The 17,500-nt window shown below is 40.1% G+C and overlaps 1 protein-coding gene across 5 annotated transcripts in view; it reads right to left on the reverse strand.

Annotated features, from left to right (window-relative positions):
* nrxn2a (neurexin 2a) overlaps positions 1 to 17,500 on the reverse strand; it is a 367,204-nt gene that overhangs the window by 207,880 nt on the left and 141,824 nt on the right. For 4 of the 5 annotated variants that reach the window (XM_047805716.1, XM_047805715.1, XM_047805717.1 and 1 more), the window contains 2 exons: positions 12,987 to 13,288; positions 1,838 to 1,999 (listed from right to left, as the gene is read on the reverse strand). In XM_047805716.1, coding sequence (XP_047661672.1) covers positions 1,838 to 1,999; positions 12,987 to 13,288 — 464 coding nt within the window. Of the gene's footprint in view, positions 1 to 1,837; positions 2,000 to 11,008; positions 11,351 to 12,986; positions 13,289 to 17,500 lie in introns of those variants that run through there. The other variant, XM_047805718.1, reaches the window with a different exon arrangement.

Below are 17,500 nucleotides of genomic sequence, written 5' to 3' on the forward strand. Positions count from 1 at the left end.
AGTGAGGAAAAGTATTGGACTCATTCAATGATAAACATTGTAATTGCTAGCAAATAGCTGTGTTATAAGTGGAATAACATGCTACAGACCATGTAATTATAAGAAATAACTACACAATCGGTCATGTGTTATTGATGTGGCTTGCCTGTGTGTTGACCTCATGCTACAGAGTAATACACATGTTTAGTTAATGCCCTAATGCCCTGCTGTCAGTCACTGCATGCTAGCTCCATACCTTTAAACTCAAAATATCACTTATTGGTCCTTATTATATAACAAGTAATTATTAATTAAACATTTGTAACCTTCTAGCACGATAAGAAAGTGTTAATGTCTTCATCTGTGCTGAAGCTGTGTGTATATGGCTGGGTATAAACAGGGCTATAGTATGGGCTTTATGGTTGAGTGCTTAGACTGGAGGAGTGATTAATACAGCCTGGGGGTCAACGAGACAGAGACGAAGAGCTCAGCCCAGTCAAACTGGAATCTCCAGAGGAAATCAATTTTTAATTTGGCTGTCAGGAAAGTAAAGCTGAAACTTCAACGGTATGGACATGACATAAATAAGGGACACGCTTGGGAGCGGATAAATAGTGCTCGGGAAGAAGGGAAATAGGAAAAGGGCAGATAAAGGAACAGGGGAGGTGAGGACTGATGGGAGGTGAAATACTAAGCTTATCTGTGTAAGCTGGTTGAGTATTATCCTTTATGGCCTGGAGTTTAGACAGTTTCCAAATTGCTGTCTTTCTCACATATGCTTCCTTGACTCACTCTTCCGTAATGAGGCCCGGACCAGCTGGCTAAGTTTCAGGGCCAAAGTTAAAAGAGGAGCAAGCTGTTTAAATGAGGCCAGATTTATCCACACATTTAGTACTGTTAAAGCCTGAGTGATAAAGCCACAATATCTCTGTGTGTTGGTGTGTGTGTGTGTGTGTGTGTGTGTGTGTGTGTGTGTGTGTGTGTGTGTGTGTACAGAGAGAGAGAGAGAGAGAGAGAGAGAGAGAGAGATAGAGACAGAGAGACCCACACACACACACACACACACACACACACACACACACACACACACACACACACAAATATAAATATCACTTCACCCACCTATTTGACTTATGTGGTATTAGATTGGTATTAAATGGGAAAAGGTTATACAAACAAAAAGGAAATCAAATTAAAAAAAAAAAAAAAACGCTTTATGATTAAAAAATAACAAAAAAATCCTCCACCAAATAAAATACAAATACTACTACTACTAATAATAATAATGTAAATATATTATAATTATATTATTATATGATTATATTTTTACAGTATGATTATATTATTATAGTATGGTGATATTATTACTGTATAATTATATTATTTCTGGATGATTATATTATTACTGTATGATGATATTATTACTATGTGATTATATTATTACTGTATAATTATATTATTACTATGTGATTATATTATTATTGTATGATTATATTATCACTATGTGATTATATTATTACTATGTGATTATATTATTACTGTGTGATTATATTATTACTGTGTGATTATATTATTACTGTATGATTATATTATTACTATGTGATTATATTATTACTGTATGATTATATTATTACTATGTGATTATATTATTACTATGTGATTATATTATTACTATGTGATTATATTATTACTATGTGATTATATTATTACTGTATAATTATATTATTGCTGTATGATTATATTATTACTATGTGATTATATAATTGCTGTATGATTATATTATTACAGTGTGATTATACTATTATTGCTTCAGCCACTTGACTGTAGGCTTTCTTACTGACACCGAGGCTGTACTCACGTCTTTCAAACAGCCCATGAAGTTGTTGCTGACCGGAGAGCCGGGTAGGTCGGCGGTGTTTGGACTGCCTCCCACATAGAAGAAGTCATCTGAGCCCAGCATGGTGTAGTCCTCCTGGGTGTAGCCTGTGGTCGTCAGTAAGCCATCCACAGATATAGTAACCTGAGGGTGCAGGAAAGGTCAGAGCGGTTAGACACTGAGAGAGAGAGAGAGAGAGAGAGAGAGAGAGAGAGAGAGAGAGAGAGAGAGAGAGAGAGAGAGAGAGAAATAGAGGCAAAGAGATAGAGATAGAGATAGGGAGAAATAGATGGAGAAAGAAGCAGACAGAGAAAAGCATAAAAAAGTCCAAGATGAAGAGTGACCGTGACAGGGAGAAAAGGAAAGGGTGACAATGATTTAGGGAGATGGGTGAAAAGAACCCGAGACAGAGATAAATAAAAAGACAAATACAGAGACAGTTATAAAGAGGAAACTGTGACAAGGAGTAAAGGTGGAGAGCAAACAGAGAGAGAGAGAGAGAGAGAGAGAGAGAGAGAGAGAGAGAGAGAGAGAGAGAGAGAGAGAGAGAGAGAGAGAGCAACAGAGAAAGAGGAAAAAAAGGAAAGCAATGAAAGAAAGAAAAGAAGAAAGTTAAGAGAGGGGAATAAAAAGGATATTTATAAAGCTACAGAGAATGTAGACAAGAGAAAGAAAAACAGAATGGCAAAAAGAGAAAGGAAAACAGAAAACAGAGAGAGAGAGAGAGAGAGAGAGAGAGAGAGAGGATAGATAGATAAAAATATAGATGAAAGAGACAAAATGAGGGCGACAGAAAGAGACATAGCAAAACAGAAAGAGATGCAAAAATAAATCAAGAATTGGAACAAGAAATATAATAGAATGAAAAAGACAAGAGAGAAACAAACAGCCAGGAAGAAGAGAGGCAGTGAAAAAATAAAAAGAGTAATACAGAGTGGCATGGGAGATAGAAATAAAGGAAAATGAATGAGGCAACAGAACATTGAAACAGGTGGAAGGAGAGAGAGAGAGAGAGAGAGAGAGAGAGAGAGAGAGAGAGAGAGAGAGAGAGAGAGAGAAGGACAAATGGACATATAGAGATATGAAGACAGGGAGGATGGGAGAAATAGAAAAGAAATATAAAATAAAGAAATATTGCCAAAGACAGAGTCAGAGAAGCAAAAAGAAAGAATGAGGAACAGAGTGAAAAAAGGAGAAAAGTTGAGACACAGAAAAAGTCCTGATTCCCTGTAAGTGGGATGTTGTTGTGTCATTGTGCGTGAAGGTGGGTTACTGTGTGTGTGTGTGTGTGTGTGTGTGTTGTGTGTGTGTGTGTTGTGTGTGTTAGTTAGTTAGTTAGTTGCACTCGTTAGTTAGTGTTTAGGAGAAGAGGTAGGTGGAAAAGATATCTATAAATATGTGTTGAGTGAGTCAGCAAGCGATACAAGGGAGTCAGCGAATTGGTGTTCGAGATGATTGTATTTGCCTTAGTGTTGGTCTGTTAGGACCTTCTGCCATTTCTGTTGCAGCAATTTTACCAGAAAACATTTTGAACAAAAATAGTTCAGAGTCATGTTGAGAGTCAGAGGGGTTGATTATAGGAGACGTGCATGATGGGTAAGATGTTGTGGACCTCGGTTTCTGGATCATTCTATCAGTGGATGGACAAAATATTTTCATAGAACAGACAGAGTGAAGTCACTGCTTTTCAAGAATACGACATGCTTGCTGGACGGATCTGTAAATAACATTGGAAACTGGAATAAAATATGGATATGAGCTGTCAGTCTTCCAACTCGCTGTGCTAATTAGCTTACCTGCACTAGATTGTGACAGGCTAAGAGCGAACCACATCCAGATGGTGTGAGTGACCTCCAAAAAGGACACAGCACCGGGCTCGACATGCTGACACGACACAAATGTCACAAATTCATCACTGACTCACTCAGTCCAGAAAATAAAGTCCATAACATGCGCACATGTCGGGAAGAAAAAAACGGCGTGCCGCAGGGACAAGACGGAAAATCACAGAGGTATAAACAGCTGCTGTAGAGGAACATGAGCTTAATGCAAAGACAGTGAGTTAAGAACAGAAAGCGGACGTACGAAATAACGATACGAGGACGCGCATCGATGTGCGGTGCATAAAATCATGTAGTTGTGGGTCAAGGGCTTCGATTAATGTTCAGAACAAAGAAACATCTTTGTGAAACTAGTGACTGCTGGACAAAGAGTATTTCCAAAACTCCTGCCATCAAAAGACTAAAGTTTCCGCAGAAACCAGAAGAGAACGAACAGACCGGTTCGAGCTGAGCACAGAGCTAGAGTAAGAGTAAGAGCTACTCTTTACAAACGTGCTGAGCAGAAAAGCATCTCAGTACGAACAAGACGTTAACTCCTGAAGTACGTAGATGGGATGGGCTACAACAGCTGAGGACCTCACCGGGTTCGACTCCTGTCAGCCAAGAGCGGGAATCTGAGACACGATCGTCTCAAAGACAAACAACACCAGCATTTCGTTTGAGAGTCTGTCGCTAAACATGGCAGAACGGAACGGTCTGTTTTCACAGGAAGCGGCTGTTTGACTGACGCTGCAAATAAACGACCATGTTTACCGTGTCAGATGAAACCGGATATGATTTAGATATGATGTGCTGCGTGTTTCATTCATTCATTTTCTACCGCTTTATCTGAACTACCTCGGGTCACGGGGAGCCTGTGCCTATCTCAGGCGTCATTGGGCATCGAGGCAGGATACACCCTGGACGGAGTGCCAACCCATCACAGGGCACACACACTCTCATTCACTCACACACTCACACACACACACTACGGACAATTTTCCAGAGATGCCAATCAACCTACCATGCATGTCTTTGGACCGGGGGAGGAAACCGGAGTACCCGGAGGAAACCCCCGAGGCACGAGGAGAACATGCAAACTCCAGCCGAGAACTAATCACAGTGCGACCTTCTAGGTCCTAAAGCTTGTGACATAAAAAGTATACAGATGATATCACATGCTGCATGAGCTTTGGGCAGAGAGAAGCTAAAGTCTGAAGCTAAGACTAAAAAAAAAAAAGTTAAGAGAATTATGTGAAAAAAGTCACTATTATTATCTTTTATTTAAGGAATAAAACATTATGGTGTTGTTGGGAAAAATAATCAACAACAGTGTCAGTGTGGTATGATGACACTCCCACAAATCCCCCCCCAAACTATTTACTATGTTGATTATTTCCCTTTATTTTATCGATCATCCAGCAATTTGAAAAAAAAAACAACAACAAAAAACAAACAAACAAACAAACAAACAAAAACGAACAACTTTTAAATGACCAACGAATGTAATACATCTGATTTGTAAAAAATTATTTCAGTCATGAAGCAATAACATCTTTCCCTGACCAGCTTCTCAGGGACAAAATATGACAAAATAAATAAATAAATGATAAGAAAACAAACAAAAACCACGCAGTTCATCGTGTGACAGAAAAAGCACAAAGTGAAAGCAATTCTTCATCCTGAAGACTTTTTCCTTCTGCTGACGGAAAAGCGACAGAACGTTACAAAGTGCTGACACAGGAAACACTTTCCGTAAACAAAACACACTGATGTGTTTGGAGTGCATTAGCATGCAGTAAACCTGGGATTTGAAATACAGTCATTACCAATGACAGGGCTGCTGTTATTAGTTAGAAAGATAGATAGAAAATGAATCAACACATTCCGACCAATCGGATTTGAAAAGTCGTCTCTCACGTCGTATTTTTATCTTATTTATTGTGACATTTGTCCTGTTGTCATATCACCCAGCTCTACTCAAACGTAGCTGAAATGACCTGAGCCCCGGTTAGAAGCCAGGCTATGCATCTGTAATGAATATAATAAAACCAATAAATGGACGAAGCAAGCAATAAACAAAGCTAGTGAGGTAAACCACTGCAAGATGTGCCAAGCCACAGAAGGGAAATAATAATAATAATAATAATAATAATAATAATAATAATAATAATAATAATAATAATAATAATAATAAGGGGGGCACGGTGGCTTAGTGATTAGCACGTTTTCCTCACACCTCCAGGGTTGAGGGTTCGATTCCCGCCTCCGCCTTGTGTGTGTGTGTGTGTGTGTGTGTGAGAGTTTGCATGTTCTCCCCGTGCCTCGGGGGTTTCCTCCGGGTACTCCGGTTTCCTCCCCCGGTCCAAAGACATGCATGGTAGGTTGATTGGCATCTCTGTGAGTGTGTGAGTGAATGAGAGTGTGTGTGTGCCCTGTGATGGGTTGGCACTCCGTCCAGGGTGTATCCTGCCCCGATGCCCGATGACACCTGAGATCGCCGTGACCCGAGAAGTTCGGATAAGCGGTAGAAAATGAGTGAATGAATGAATGAATGAATGAATGAATAATAATAATAATAATAATAATAATAATAATAATAATAATAATAATAATAATAATAATAAGGAAAGGGAGGCTTTTCCTTTTTCTATCATCCACCAGTTTTGGGAGCTCTGTATTTTTTATACTTTTATACTTATAATAACGTGTGGCTTTACACAGTTTATTCAGAGTTAATTTGGCAAGGGAAAGAATAAATGGTGTGAATTATTGTCTCCATGTAGATCATAACCTTCTATAAACAGATCTGTTTTCTACATTAACCATCGTCACCTCTGAAAATCCACCTCTTCCTGATGCATCAAGACGCATAGGTGTGTAATATCAGGGCTGTAAATCCGCACGGTTCGTCTTCTGCGTAGTGAACGCTACAGGGGTTCCAACGTAAGCTCGGGTGATATCGGCGCTTTCTCGAGCGTTTCCGTGTCACGTTCATGAAGCCGAAATCATTCGACATTCAAATTGTGAAATGCAAGAGAAAAGCTGGCTTTAATCTGAACTCTGGTAGAAAGTGCAGCGTTGCGTCGACTCACGACTCACTAGCCATCAACAAGATGAAAGCTTCTCGTTCTTTTGTCTCTTCTTGTACTAGAAACATAATGCATGAAAGCATGAAAACAATATGTATGAGGAAGAGAAACTGGATTGTTTAATGTTACATCAAAGTGTATTACGATTGTGTAAGGACGCAAAATGATACACAGATATGATACCGTGGTGTCAGGATATGATGAAGAAAAATCTTGTGGAGTTTCCATTTTAGATTTATTAAAACATCTTAACTAAATGTGCAGTTAAGCCTCCGGGTTATTGATCAGGGTCCAAACCCCAGCTCGACCAAGCTGCCACTGTTGGGCTCATGCTGTATAATGCTCAAGCTGAGCATGGGTTGGCACTCCGTCCAGGGTGTATCCTGCCTCGATGTCCGATGACGCCTGAGACAGGCACAGGCTCCCCATCACCCGAGAAGTTCAGATAAGCGGTAGAAAATTAAATGAATGAATGAATTCTCTTTAATGAGTCTCATATCTGCAGCTATGAACTTCTTAATCGCACGGTGAGTTTCTTTAACATGGACTTAAGCAGTGGGGAAATGATGTTTTAAAGCATGAGACAGAAAGACAGAGAGGGGGGGATTTGTGGAGTGTGTGTGTGTGTGTGTGTGTGTGTGTGTGTGTGTGTGTGTGTGTGTGTGTGTGTGTGTGTGTGTGCGTGTGGTTGTGTGTGTCATGATGAAAAGTTGTCCAAAGGATGCAATACAACTGAACTGGCATGTGACTGGGCCACTTGGACTCAAACTAGACTCACACTGGACTCACACTGGACTCACACTGGAATCACACTGGAATCACACTAGACTCACACTGGACTCACACTGGGCTCACACTGGACTCACACTGGGCTCACACTGGACTCACACTGGACTCGCACTGGATCATGCACATGATACACATATCTGTATATAAATACACTGTATGTGTGTTGTGTACAAAGCACATCTCTGTGTTGTGTTGCCGAAAGACGTCTGCCAACGAGAGACGACAACCAGGAACGATATAAACAATGTCAGAAAAACCATCTGTAAAAATGAAGCCGATCCTGTCTTGTCTGGTCAGGGAATTTTATTTCTTTTATTTTTTATTTTTTATTAAAAACTGGGTTATAAAACAAAAGGGAAAAAACAAAGTAGACTAAAAAAAAAAAAAAAACAGTACAATAATAAATCATTTAAAAAAAAACCTTCCCTAAAATGAGAAAAAAAATTGTAATGGCACTTAGTGTAATAATACTTAATCATGATCCTCCACATCATTTCACTAATAAATCATTTCTTCATCTTCTGCTAGATTAGATAGCAGTTTTATTAATAGGCTATTTTTTTTTTTCTATTTCTGGACAATGTCAAAATGATTCACTTTCCACTAAGGGATTAATGTTAAAAGGGCATTAGTGCAAGATAAACAATGGCAAATCCACCTCTTACAGGCAGCTGTGCTGGTACGGGGTAAAACACAGAAAGGAAGGTAAATGCATCACTTATTGTGAAATAGTGAGAGGAAGAGCACTAGGGTCGAGATGCGGGAGCAGCGACGGCGTGCGGCGTCCGGGAGAAACGTCAGGCACTAAAACATTCTGCAGCTGTTTCTGGTAAATGAGTAAAACAAAACAAAAACAAAAACAAAAAAAAAAATCATCATACGTGGTTGCTAGGAAATGTCAGCTTGACACCACTCAGGTCAGGAAAACGCTGTAGCGTAGCAGCGCGCAAGCGAAAACAGCAAAATGTTACTAACGATTATCAGACGCGCAAAATACTCGAGCTCTGTAAGTGACTCGAGCTAAAGGTTACAACAATCAGATGGGAGGCTAATCAGCATGGGCGTGTGACAGACTACTTGGGGCTGTGCTCCATCATATAGTCGATGACGAATAATGATCAGGCTAAAAACGCTCAATCAAGCCAAACGGTTCTTGGGAAATTAGCACGGCGCATGCCTTCATCAAACAAAAAATGTTTATCAAGGTGGATATTGAGTGTTTTTCTTCCTAGGTTAGGCTAAATGAACAAGAGTATCTACTACCCTCCACCTCAGAAGCTGACTGAATGCAAATGACTATATTTGCAAGCGTAATTGGAGCATATTTACAGGATTATTCTTTAGCAATCACAGAGACAAAACAGAGGCACAGACTGAACATGCGTGAAGCACTTCAATCAAATTCAACCACTTTTAGCTGGAATTTAAATAAATCCAGACAGACACACACACACCTAAACACACACACACACACACACACACACACTCACACATACATACTGTATACAAACACACACACAAAATCACACACATGTACAAACACACGTACACACTCACACACACACACACACACATAAACATACACATATACACGCACACACAAACACGTATACACACACATAAACATACACATATACACGCACACACAAACACGTATACACACACACATAAACATACACGTATACACGCACATACAAACACGTATACACACATATAAACACACATGTATACACACACACACACACACACACACACACACACACACACACACACACACACACACATATAAACACACATGTATACACACACACACACACACACACATAAACATACACATATACACGCACACACAAACACGTATACACACACACATAAACATACACGTATACACGCACATACAAACACGTATACACACATATAAACATACACGTATACACACACACACACACAAAATCACACACACACACAAAATCACACACATGTACAAACACACACGTATACACTCACACACACACGCGCATAAATATACACGTATTCACGCACACACAAACACGTATACACACACACATAAACATACACGTATACACGCACATACAAACACGTATACACACACATAAACATACACGTATACACGCACACACAAACACGTATACACACACACATACTGTAAACATACACGTATACACGCACATACAAACACGTATACACACACACAAACATACACGTATACACGCACACACAAACACGTATACACACACATACTGTAAACATACACGTATACACGCACATACAAACACGTATACACACACACAAACATACACGTATACACGCACACACAAACACGTATACACACACATACTGTAAACATACACGTATACACGCACACACAAACACGTATACACACACACATACTGTAAACATACACGTATACACACACATACAAACACGTATACACACACACATAAACATACACGTATACACGCACACACAAACACGTATACACACACACATAAACATACACGTATACACGCACATACAAACACGTATACACACATATAAACATACACGTATACACACACACAAAATCACACACATGTACAAACACACACGTATACACTCACACACACACACGCGCATAAACATACACGTATTCACGCACACACAAACACGTATACACACACATAAACATACACGTATACACTCACACACACACGCGCATAAACATACACGTATTCACGCACACACAAACACGTATACACTCACACACACACGCGCATAAACATACACGTATTCACGCACACACAAACACGTATACACTCACACACACGCATAAACATACACGTATTCACGCACACACAAACACGTATACACACACATAAACATACACGTATAAACAGGTGTAATGCTGCTAGCTAATACACTTTAGTTTAACCAGCTAGTTAGCGCTATAAAGAACAAGTCTGTTAGTCTAACAGAACGTAAACACTTTTCATGGTCGCTGCTTAGAAGCTGAAATAAAACAAAGGAAGTGATTGTTTTAATACTAACTATATGTTCCTCATTTTGGGATCTTCTGGCTATTAAGAAATGCCAGATCATGTACTGGCTCTGACACATTAGTACAAGTTGGTACTAATAAATCCCTTGTTTGTGTCTGTCTGCGTTTCTTGCCTCAGAGATGGACAGAGTTAAAAAAAAAAAAGGCAGGATTTCAAGTCATAACTTGTCCACCACTTTATTGGGTCACAATGAGGCAAGTTCTGCTCTTGTTTTTTATTATTTTGCACCTTTAATGTGACTGATGGCTCTTTTTACCATCGCTGCTCAAACATAGACTGAGGGAAGGAATCCTTCAGAGCTTAGACAGCACAAACATTTCCACTAGCTGAACATATGCTTCTCATGTTGGTCTATAAACGAAGGCAGTTCCTCAGAGCAGAGCTAGCTATTACCTCCTTTACCCCTGAACCTCGGTGGGCTCGTGCTATTAGGTGGATGTTATCCAAAACAGCCTGTAGTCTTGCTGAACTGGAGCACCTGCGAGGCCATCTGATCCCAATTAAAACCAAGACCTCACGCAGTCCGTCTCTATCGCACACAGCTCTATCCATGAGCATCCGGCTGGTGACGGAGTCACGTGATCAACACACACACACACACACACACACACACACACTCACACACACACACACACATGCTTGCTTGCACTGTCTGTGCAAAAGGCAACCTACTGTGGACAACAGCTGCACTGCACTGGAAGTTTAGACATGGATGGTGATGAATGTCTGAAACGACTGTGTGTGCAGCTACGCTAGTAAACTCCACGCGGCTCTGAATTCTGCTTCTATTCTGATTCCCAGCTGCTGTTGTCATAGTAGTTTGCACTTTGCTGTCGTCGTAGTAGTTTGCACTTTGCGTCTCCATTTGAAACAGGGATGACCTGTGGTGAGTCGGGGCTCGGAGGTGAAATGCAGAAGACTGGTGGATTATGCTTTATATAATACATTATATTATACTTTATGCCATTTTGAGATCCTCATATTTAGCTGCCATTGATTAATTTCCACTAATAATGAATAATCTTACAATTTGCATCTCAGTCATGATTACGGAAGTGAATATCTAGATAGTTTAGAGAATTCAAGCTGTGTGCCATGGCTAAGATTTTTTAGATTAGTATTCAATATGTGTGTTTATGTGTATGTACTGTATGTGTGTGTGTGTTTATGTGTGTATGTGGTTGTGTGTATATGTGTGTTTATGTGTATGTACTGTATGTGTGTGTGTTTATGTGTATGTACTGTATGTGTGTGTGTGTTTATGTGTGTATGTGGTTGTGTGTATGTGTGTTTATGTGTATGTACTGTATGTGTGTGTGTTTATGTGTATGTACTGTATGTGTGTGTGTTTATGTGTGTATGTGGTTGTGTGTATATGTGTGTTTATGTGTATGTACTGTATGTGTGTGTGTTTATGTGTGTAAGTGGTTGTGTATATATGTGTGTTTATGTGTATGTACTGTATGTGTGTGTGTTTATGTGTATGTACTGTATGTGTGTGTGTTTATGTGTGTAAGTGGTTGTGTATATATGTGTGTTTATGTGTATGTACTGTATGTGTGTGTGTTTATGTGTATGTACTGTATGTGTGTGTGTGTTTATGTGTGTATGTGGTTGTGTGTATATGTGTGTTTATGTGTATGTACTGTATGTGTGTGTGTGTTTATGTGTGTATGCGGTTGTGTGTATATGTGTGTTTATGTGTATGTACTGTATGTGTGTGTGTTTATGTGTGTAAGTGGTTGTGTGTATATGTGTGTTTATGTGTATGTACTGTATGTGTGTGTGTTTATGTGTGTATGTGGTTGTGTGTATATGTGTGTTTATGTGTATGTACTGTATGTGTGTGTATATTTGTGTGTGTTTGTGTGTACCTACAGTATGCGTGTATGTGTATATGTGTCGTATGTATTGATATGCTACTATTTTGAGCATCTGAAGCCATCTCAGCTTCAGATGCTCGCCTTAAAAAACTTCTTCCACGAGAAGAAACCTTTTGTCCTGCTCACCTACCACCTGTGTTAGTGCGTGAGCAGGACAAAAGGCTTCTTCTTGTGGAAATAGACTACACTGATTACATAAACAAATGACGGTTCTGTCTAATTAAGTGAATAATATAAATATTTTTAGATTTATATATATATATTTATATATATATATATATATATATATATATATATATATATATATATATATATATATATATATATATATATATATATTTGTATATTTGTATATATATAAATTTATATTTATATTTATATATATATATATGTATGTTTGTGTGTGTTGAGTGTGTGTGTGTGTGTTTGGACAGTTGGTGGGGTATATAGCATCAGAGATGCTGCAGCGTTCCCCAGCTTCATTCTACCTGGCGCAGGTTGCGGGCGATGCGCACGGCGTGCCACACGTTGTCATTAAACTTGCTATCTGATGGCTCCACCAGCGCCTCGAAGGCACCCGAGCCCAAATTGATGACGAGGCATACGGCGCCGTTCTTCAGCGACAGGTTGACATAATCAGCCCCCTTTCCTGTGTGTAGCAGCAGGCCGTTGCGCTGGACCGTACGGAACGCTAGCGTGATATCGTCGGAGCTGCTCTGGATGGGCGTCTGTGACAGGTTGTAGCTGAAGAACTCGCTGCCCTTGAACGTAGCCACCGACTCGGCTCGTCCTTCACCGAGAGAGAGACAGAGACAGAGACAGAGAGATGGAAACAGTGATGAGGTTCAGGGTAAATGACATGCTCAGATCACAGCTGCAGCTAATATACATTTAGGGATTTGCCTCTGATCCCTCACATAACACATTGTCAAAGATTCTCTGCATACATCTCATCATAATAACCTGTTATGTGAGTTGCATTTCATTGTTCATAAGAGTCACTAGCTCCTTGTTAACAGCAGTATCGATGATAGATTTAAGCATTACATAACTCACTTTATATCAAATAGAACGAGCTGAAAAAACACATCTGTAGAATTATATAGAGTTTATTGTCATGCAGATGCCATACAAATACGCATTGTTGCTTGACCTACATATAGCAGTGATATTCGATGTAAACAACATGCTATTAAGCTCAAGTGATGACGGTGAACACGTCGTAAAATGCCTGAAAGACTGTGGGCTTGTGTCCTGTGATGGATTGATGTCTCACACATTTGTGCCCAGTGTTCTTGAGTTAGACTCTAGAGTCACTACATCTGTAACTACTGACTGACTCTGAAAGGAATGGATGAAAGAATGAAGACAGACAGACATACAGATAGATAGATAGATAGATAGATAGATAGATAGATAGATAGATAGATAGATAGATAGATAGATAGATAGATAGATAGATAGATAGATAGATAGATAGATAGACTCTAGGAGAAAGTAAAATAGATGCTTAGACAGATTGAACACTTGCTAACAACAGTGTATTAAACAAGCACCTTTTAGTTAGTCGTTTACGTGTTTGTTTGTTTTGTTTGTTTGTTTTTAAACTTGAGGCAGTGATTTTTAAGCTCTCAGCCTCAGATTATGTGTCTGGAACTCTAAAGCATGAGATAAATGCATGAAGGGTGGGTCTGAAAAAGCTATTTGTCAAACTCTCCGATAACAACGTTCACCGAGAGCTGAATCTGGAGCTGAACTCGTCTAATGTCAGAACACTCCTCCTGATCTGAGCTGTACATGGTAACAGTATATAGAGGAATTACAGCATCATCGCACACCGACATGAGCTTCTAGTTTAACTCAGAAGAAAAAAAAAAATTACAAACTGGTGTTATCTTGGACTAAAATCTGTCACATTAATCTAGTTGAGCACGAGGTTCATTAGAAAACTCCAAACCAAAGAAATAAATCAAACAACCAAACAACTTCATCACAGAGATGTGACCATGTAAAACTCCAGATGTGCAATGGCTTATCAAAGCATCACTGAGTACAAAACTTCAATAAATGACAGACGTACGTCCCTTCCGTGTTTTATGCCGGTTAACGTCGGAATTGAGAAGTCATGTAGAGAGAAAAAAAAAGTCCCCAGTCATTTTTATCTTATCCACAAAGTTGTGTAAAGTGAAAGAGTGCAGGGAAAGTACATCTTGCCTGCTTTTAAGCCTTGACAGAGAGCCAACTCTGGTTAAGTTTAGCTTGAAAATGGGCCAAATAAAAGGGGTTCTGCTGTAATTTGGCACAGAGGTGTCAAGAGCTGTAAGACTAACTCCTACTCACTGCTTCTCCTGGCAAATGTGCACAAGAATAAGACAGAAGAGTCCCCAATTTGGACAAAATAACCAGACAGATACGATCCAAACTTTGACAAGATGCGTCCGGTCCGAAAAAGTGCGTTTACTTTTACACCGCGACTCGCGTCTCTTGGGTTTGACAACCGGAGCGCTTGCTTCTTTTGGACACCGAAATAGAAGTAAACGGTATCGTTGTACTAAACCGGATTTTTGCAACGACAACAATAAATAAAAACAACAACAACAACAACAACAACAATTGTGAAATCTTTGGAGAAACACAAACATATTACTGAAGCAAAGGCTAACTGAAATGTACAAGCGGGTTCTTTATGGGAAAAATCTAAAGAAATAATTGCTTAAATAGTTGTAGTGCGTGTTTAAGATAAGATTCCAAACAGAAACGCACTTAGTAATGTTCACACTCCTGAAACAACATCAACAAAGAGCTGGGATATGCAATATAGATGCTAATTTCAGAACTCAAGAGCTTTGTTTATACAGCCGTTGTATGTAGGAAAATAGTAGTCTGGAATACAAAACCAGACCAAAACTCTATATATGATGATAATATTGTATCATTCATCCCAACAGCAGTAATATCCAATGAACAGTGTACAGTATCATGCAGTGGATCTAAAATGTCCCTGTTAAAAGGGCAGGTTTCTGTGATGAAAGAAGGATAAATCATGTCAGAAAAGTTTCTACCTTTATTTTTGGTGAAACGGAGAAATGAATGTGAAATAAGAATCATTTGAGGGAAAAGATGAACAAAAAAATATACAATAAGCTGCTTGCGTGAGATTCTAACTCTGTCAGATTGCTCGAGCTTCTCCTGCGCACAAACCTCTCCAGGTCACGTCACGGGATTTAGATCTGCCCTCTGGCTGGGGCGTTTCCTTGATCTTCTTTTGGTCAAGCCGTTCCTTTGTTCATTTGGAGGTGTGCTTCGGGTCGTCGTCATGCCGAAAGGTGAAATTCCTTTTCATCTTAAGAGATTCAGCAAGAAGCCTTAAGGTTTTACCCCCAAATCGACTGGTATTTGGAGCTCTAACTGAGTCCCAAAGCCATGCTTCATGCTTCACCATAATGATGATGTTAGTTTTTTTTTTACAATTAACTTTTATCACAATCAGGCTTCTACTGATCAAGCTAAAAGTAGATGTCTATACGTTTAAAAAAATGTTTATTTTGGGGTATTAGAGCCAGATTGTTAGTGCTAGGGAAATTTAGGGCGAAGATCTGGTTGGTTTTAGGATTTAGTGAGCAGTAATATGCCCAGTCAGGCACAGGGAGATGACCTGCTCAGTCCAGCGGCTCTCTCTCACTCTGCTCTCCTTCACGTCCACTCTCAACTTTTAGGAGCAAATGATAGATGATAAATAAATAAATAAATAAATAAATAGACAGACAGACAGACAGACAGACAGACAGACAGACAGACAGACAGACAGACAGACAGACAGACAGACAGATAGATAGATAGATAGATAGATAGATAGATAGATAGATAGATAGATAGATAGATAGATAGATAGAATAGGTTAATAGGTAAATAGTCATATCTTTTGGTATTATGGCCAAAGAGTACTACTATGGTTTTAACGGACCATAACACATTATTCCACCTAGATTGAATGTACTTTTTGCACTCTTCAGCTGGTTTTATAGGGTTTTTTGCTGGGTTATTTTGTCTTGTCACCCTATCCAGTAGCTCAGAGGTATGAAGAATTCAGAAAATGGTTGTGTTGGGAAAAACAAGTACTTGCCAGAAATTGCTGCAATTGATTTAATGTTGCTTTTAAGGTAAACTTCTGGTCACAGTTTTCTTCTGGTCTTCTGATCAGTTTTAGTGCGATGTCCTGTTTTTAATAACATCATTGTTGTGCCTCTACTTGATGATTGTGTCAGTAACGTGGGATAAAAACGGACCCAAAAGCAGGACAGCTAAACAAAAACAGGATTTATTAACTAAAAAAAAAACATAAAACAGGACAAAGACAAAACCAGACATGAAGACAATAGGATTCCGCGCTGCACAAGGCAACATGGCTGAATTAAATACTAATAATAATCAAGACACATGGGATAGGTGTGCAGAGGCGGGGAGGAAAAGACAAGGGTGGGGCAGACACGTGAACACCAAACATAAACAAAAAGGCACATGGCCAACATCCGGTATCCCCCCTCGAGGCGCGGCTCCCGACGCACCAATCCGTCGTGGCAATCCCGACGGGTCCGGGTGGGGGGAGCAAGGCACACGGCGAGGCAGGTGGGGGGAGCAAGACACACGGCGAGGCAGGTGGGGGGAGCAAGACACACGGCGAGGCAGGTGGGGGGAGAAAGGCACGTGGGGGGGAGCAAGGCACTCGGCGAGGCAGTTGGGGGGAGCAAGGCACACGGCGAGGCAGGTTGGGGGAGCAAGGCACTCAGCTAGGCAGGTGGGGGGAGTAAGGCATACGGCGAGGCAGGTGGGGGGAGCAAGGCACACGGCGGCACAGCCAGAGAGGGCCGAGCGACGTCCACAGCCGAACAGGAGGTCCGAGCGACGGCCACAGCCGAACAGGAGGGCCGAGCACAACCCCGACGCACCGCAGCCAGACCCCACTCTCGGGAACCAGGAAAAGTGGAGGGAGGGCAGGGAGAAA

Source organism: Tachysurus fulvidraco, chromosome 21 (assembly GCF_022655615.1).
Source record: "Tachysurus fulvidraco isolate hzauxx_2018 chromosome 21, HZAU_PFXX_2.0, whole genome shotgun sequence".
Lineage (NCBI taxonomy): Eukaryota > Metazoa > Chordata > Actinopteri > Siluriformes > Bagridae > Tachysurus > Tachysurus fulvidraco.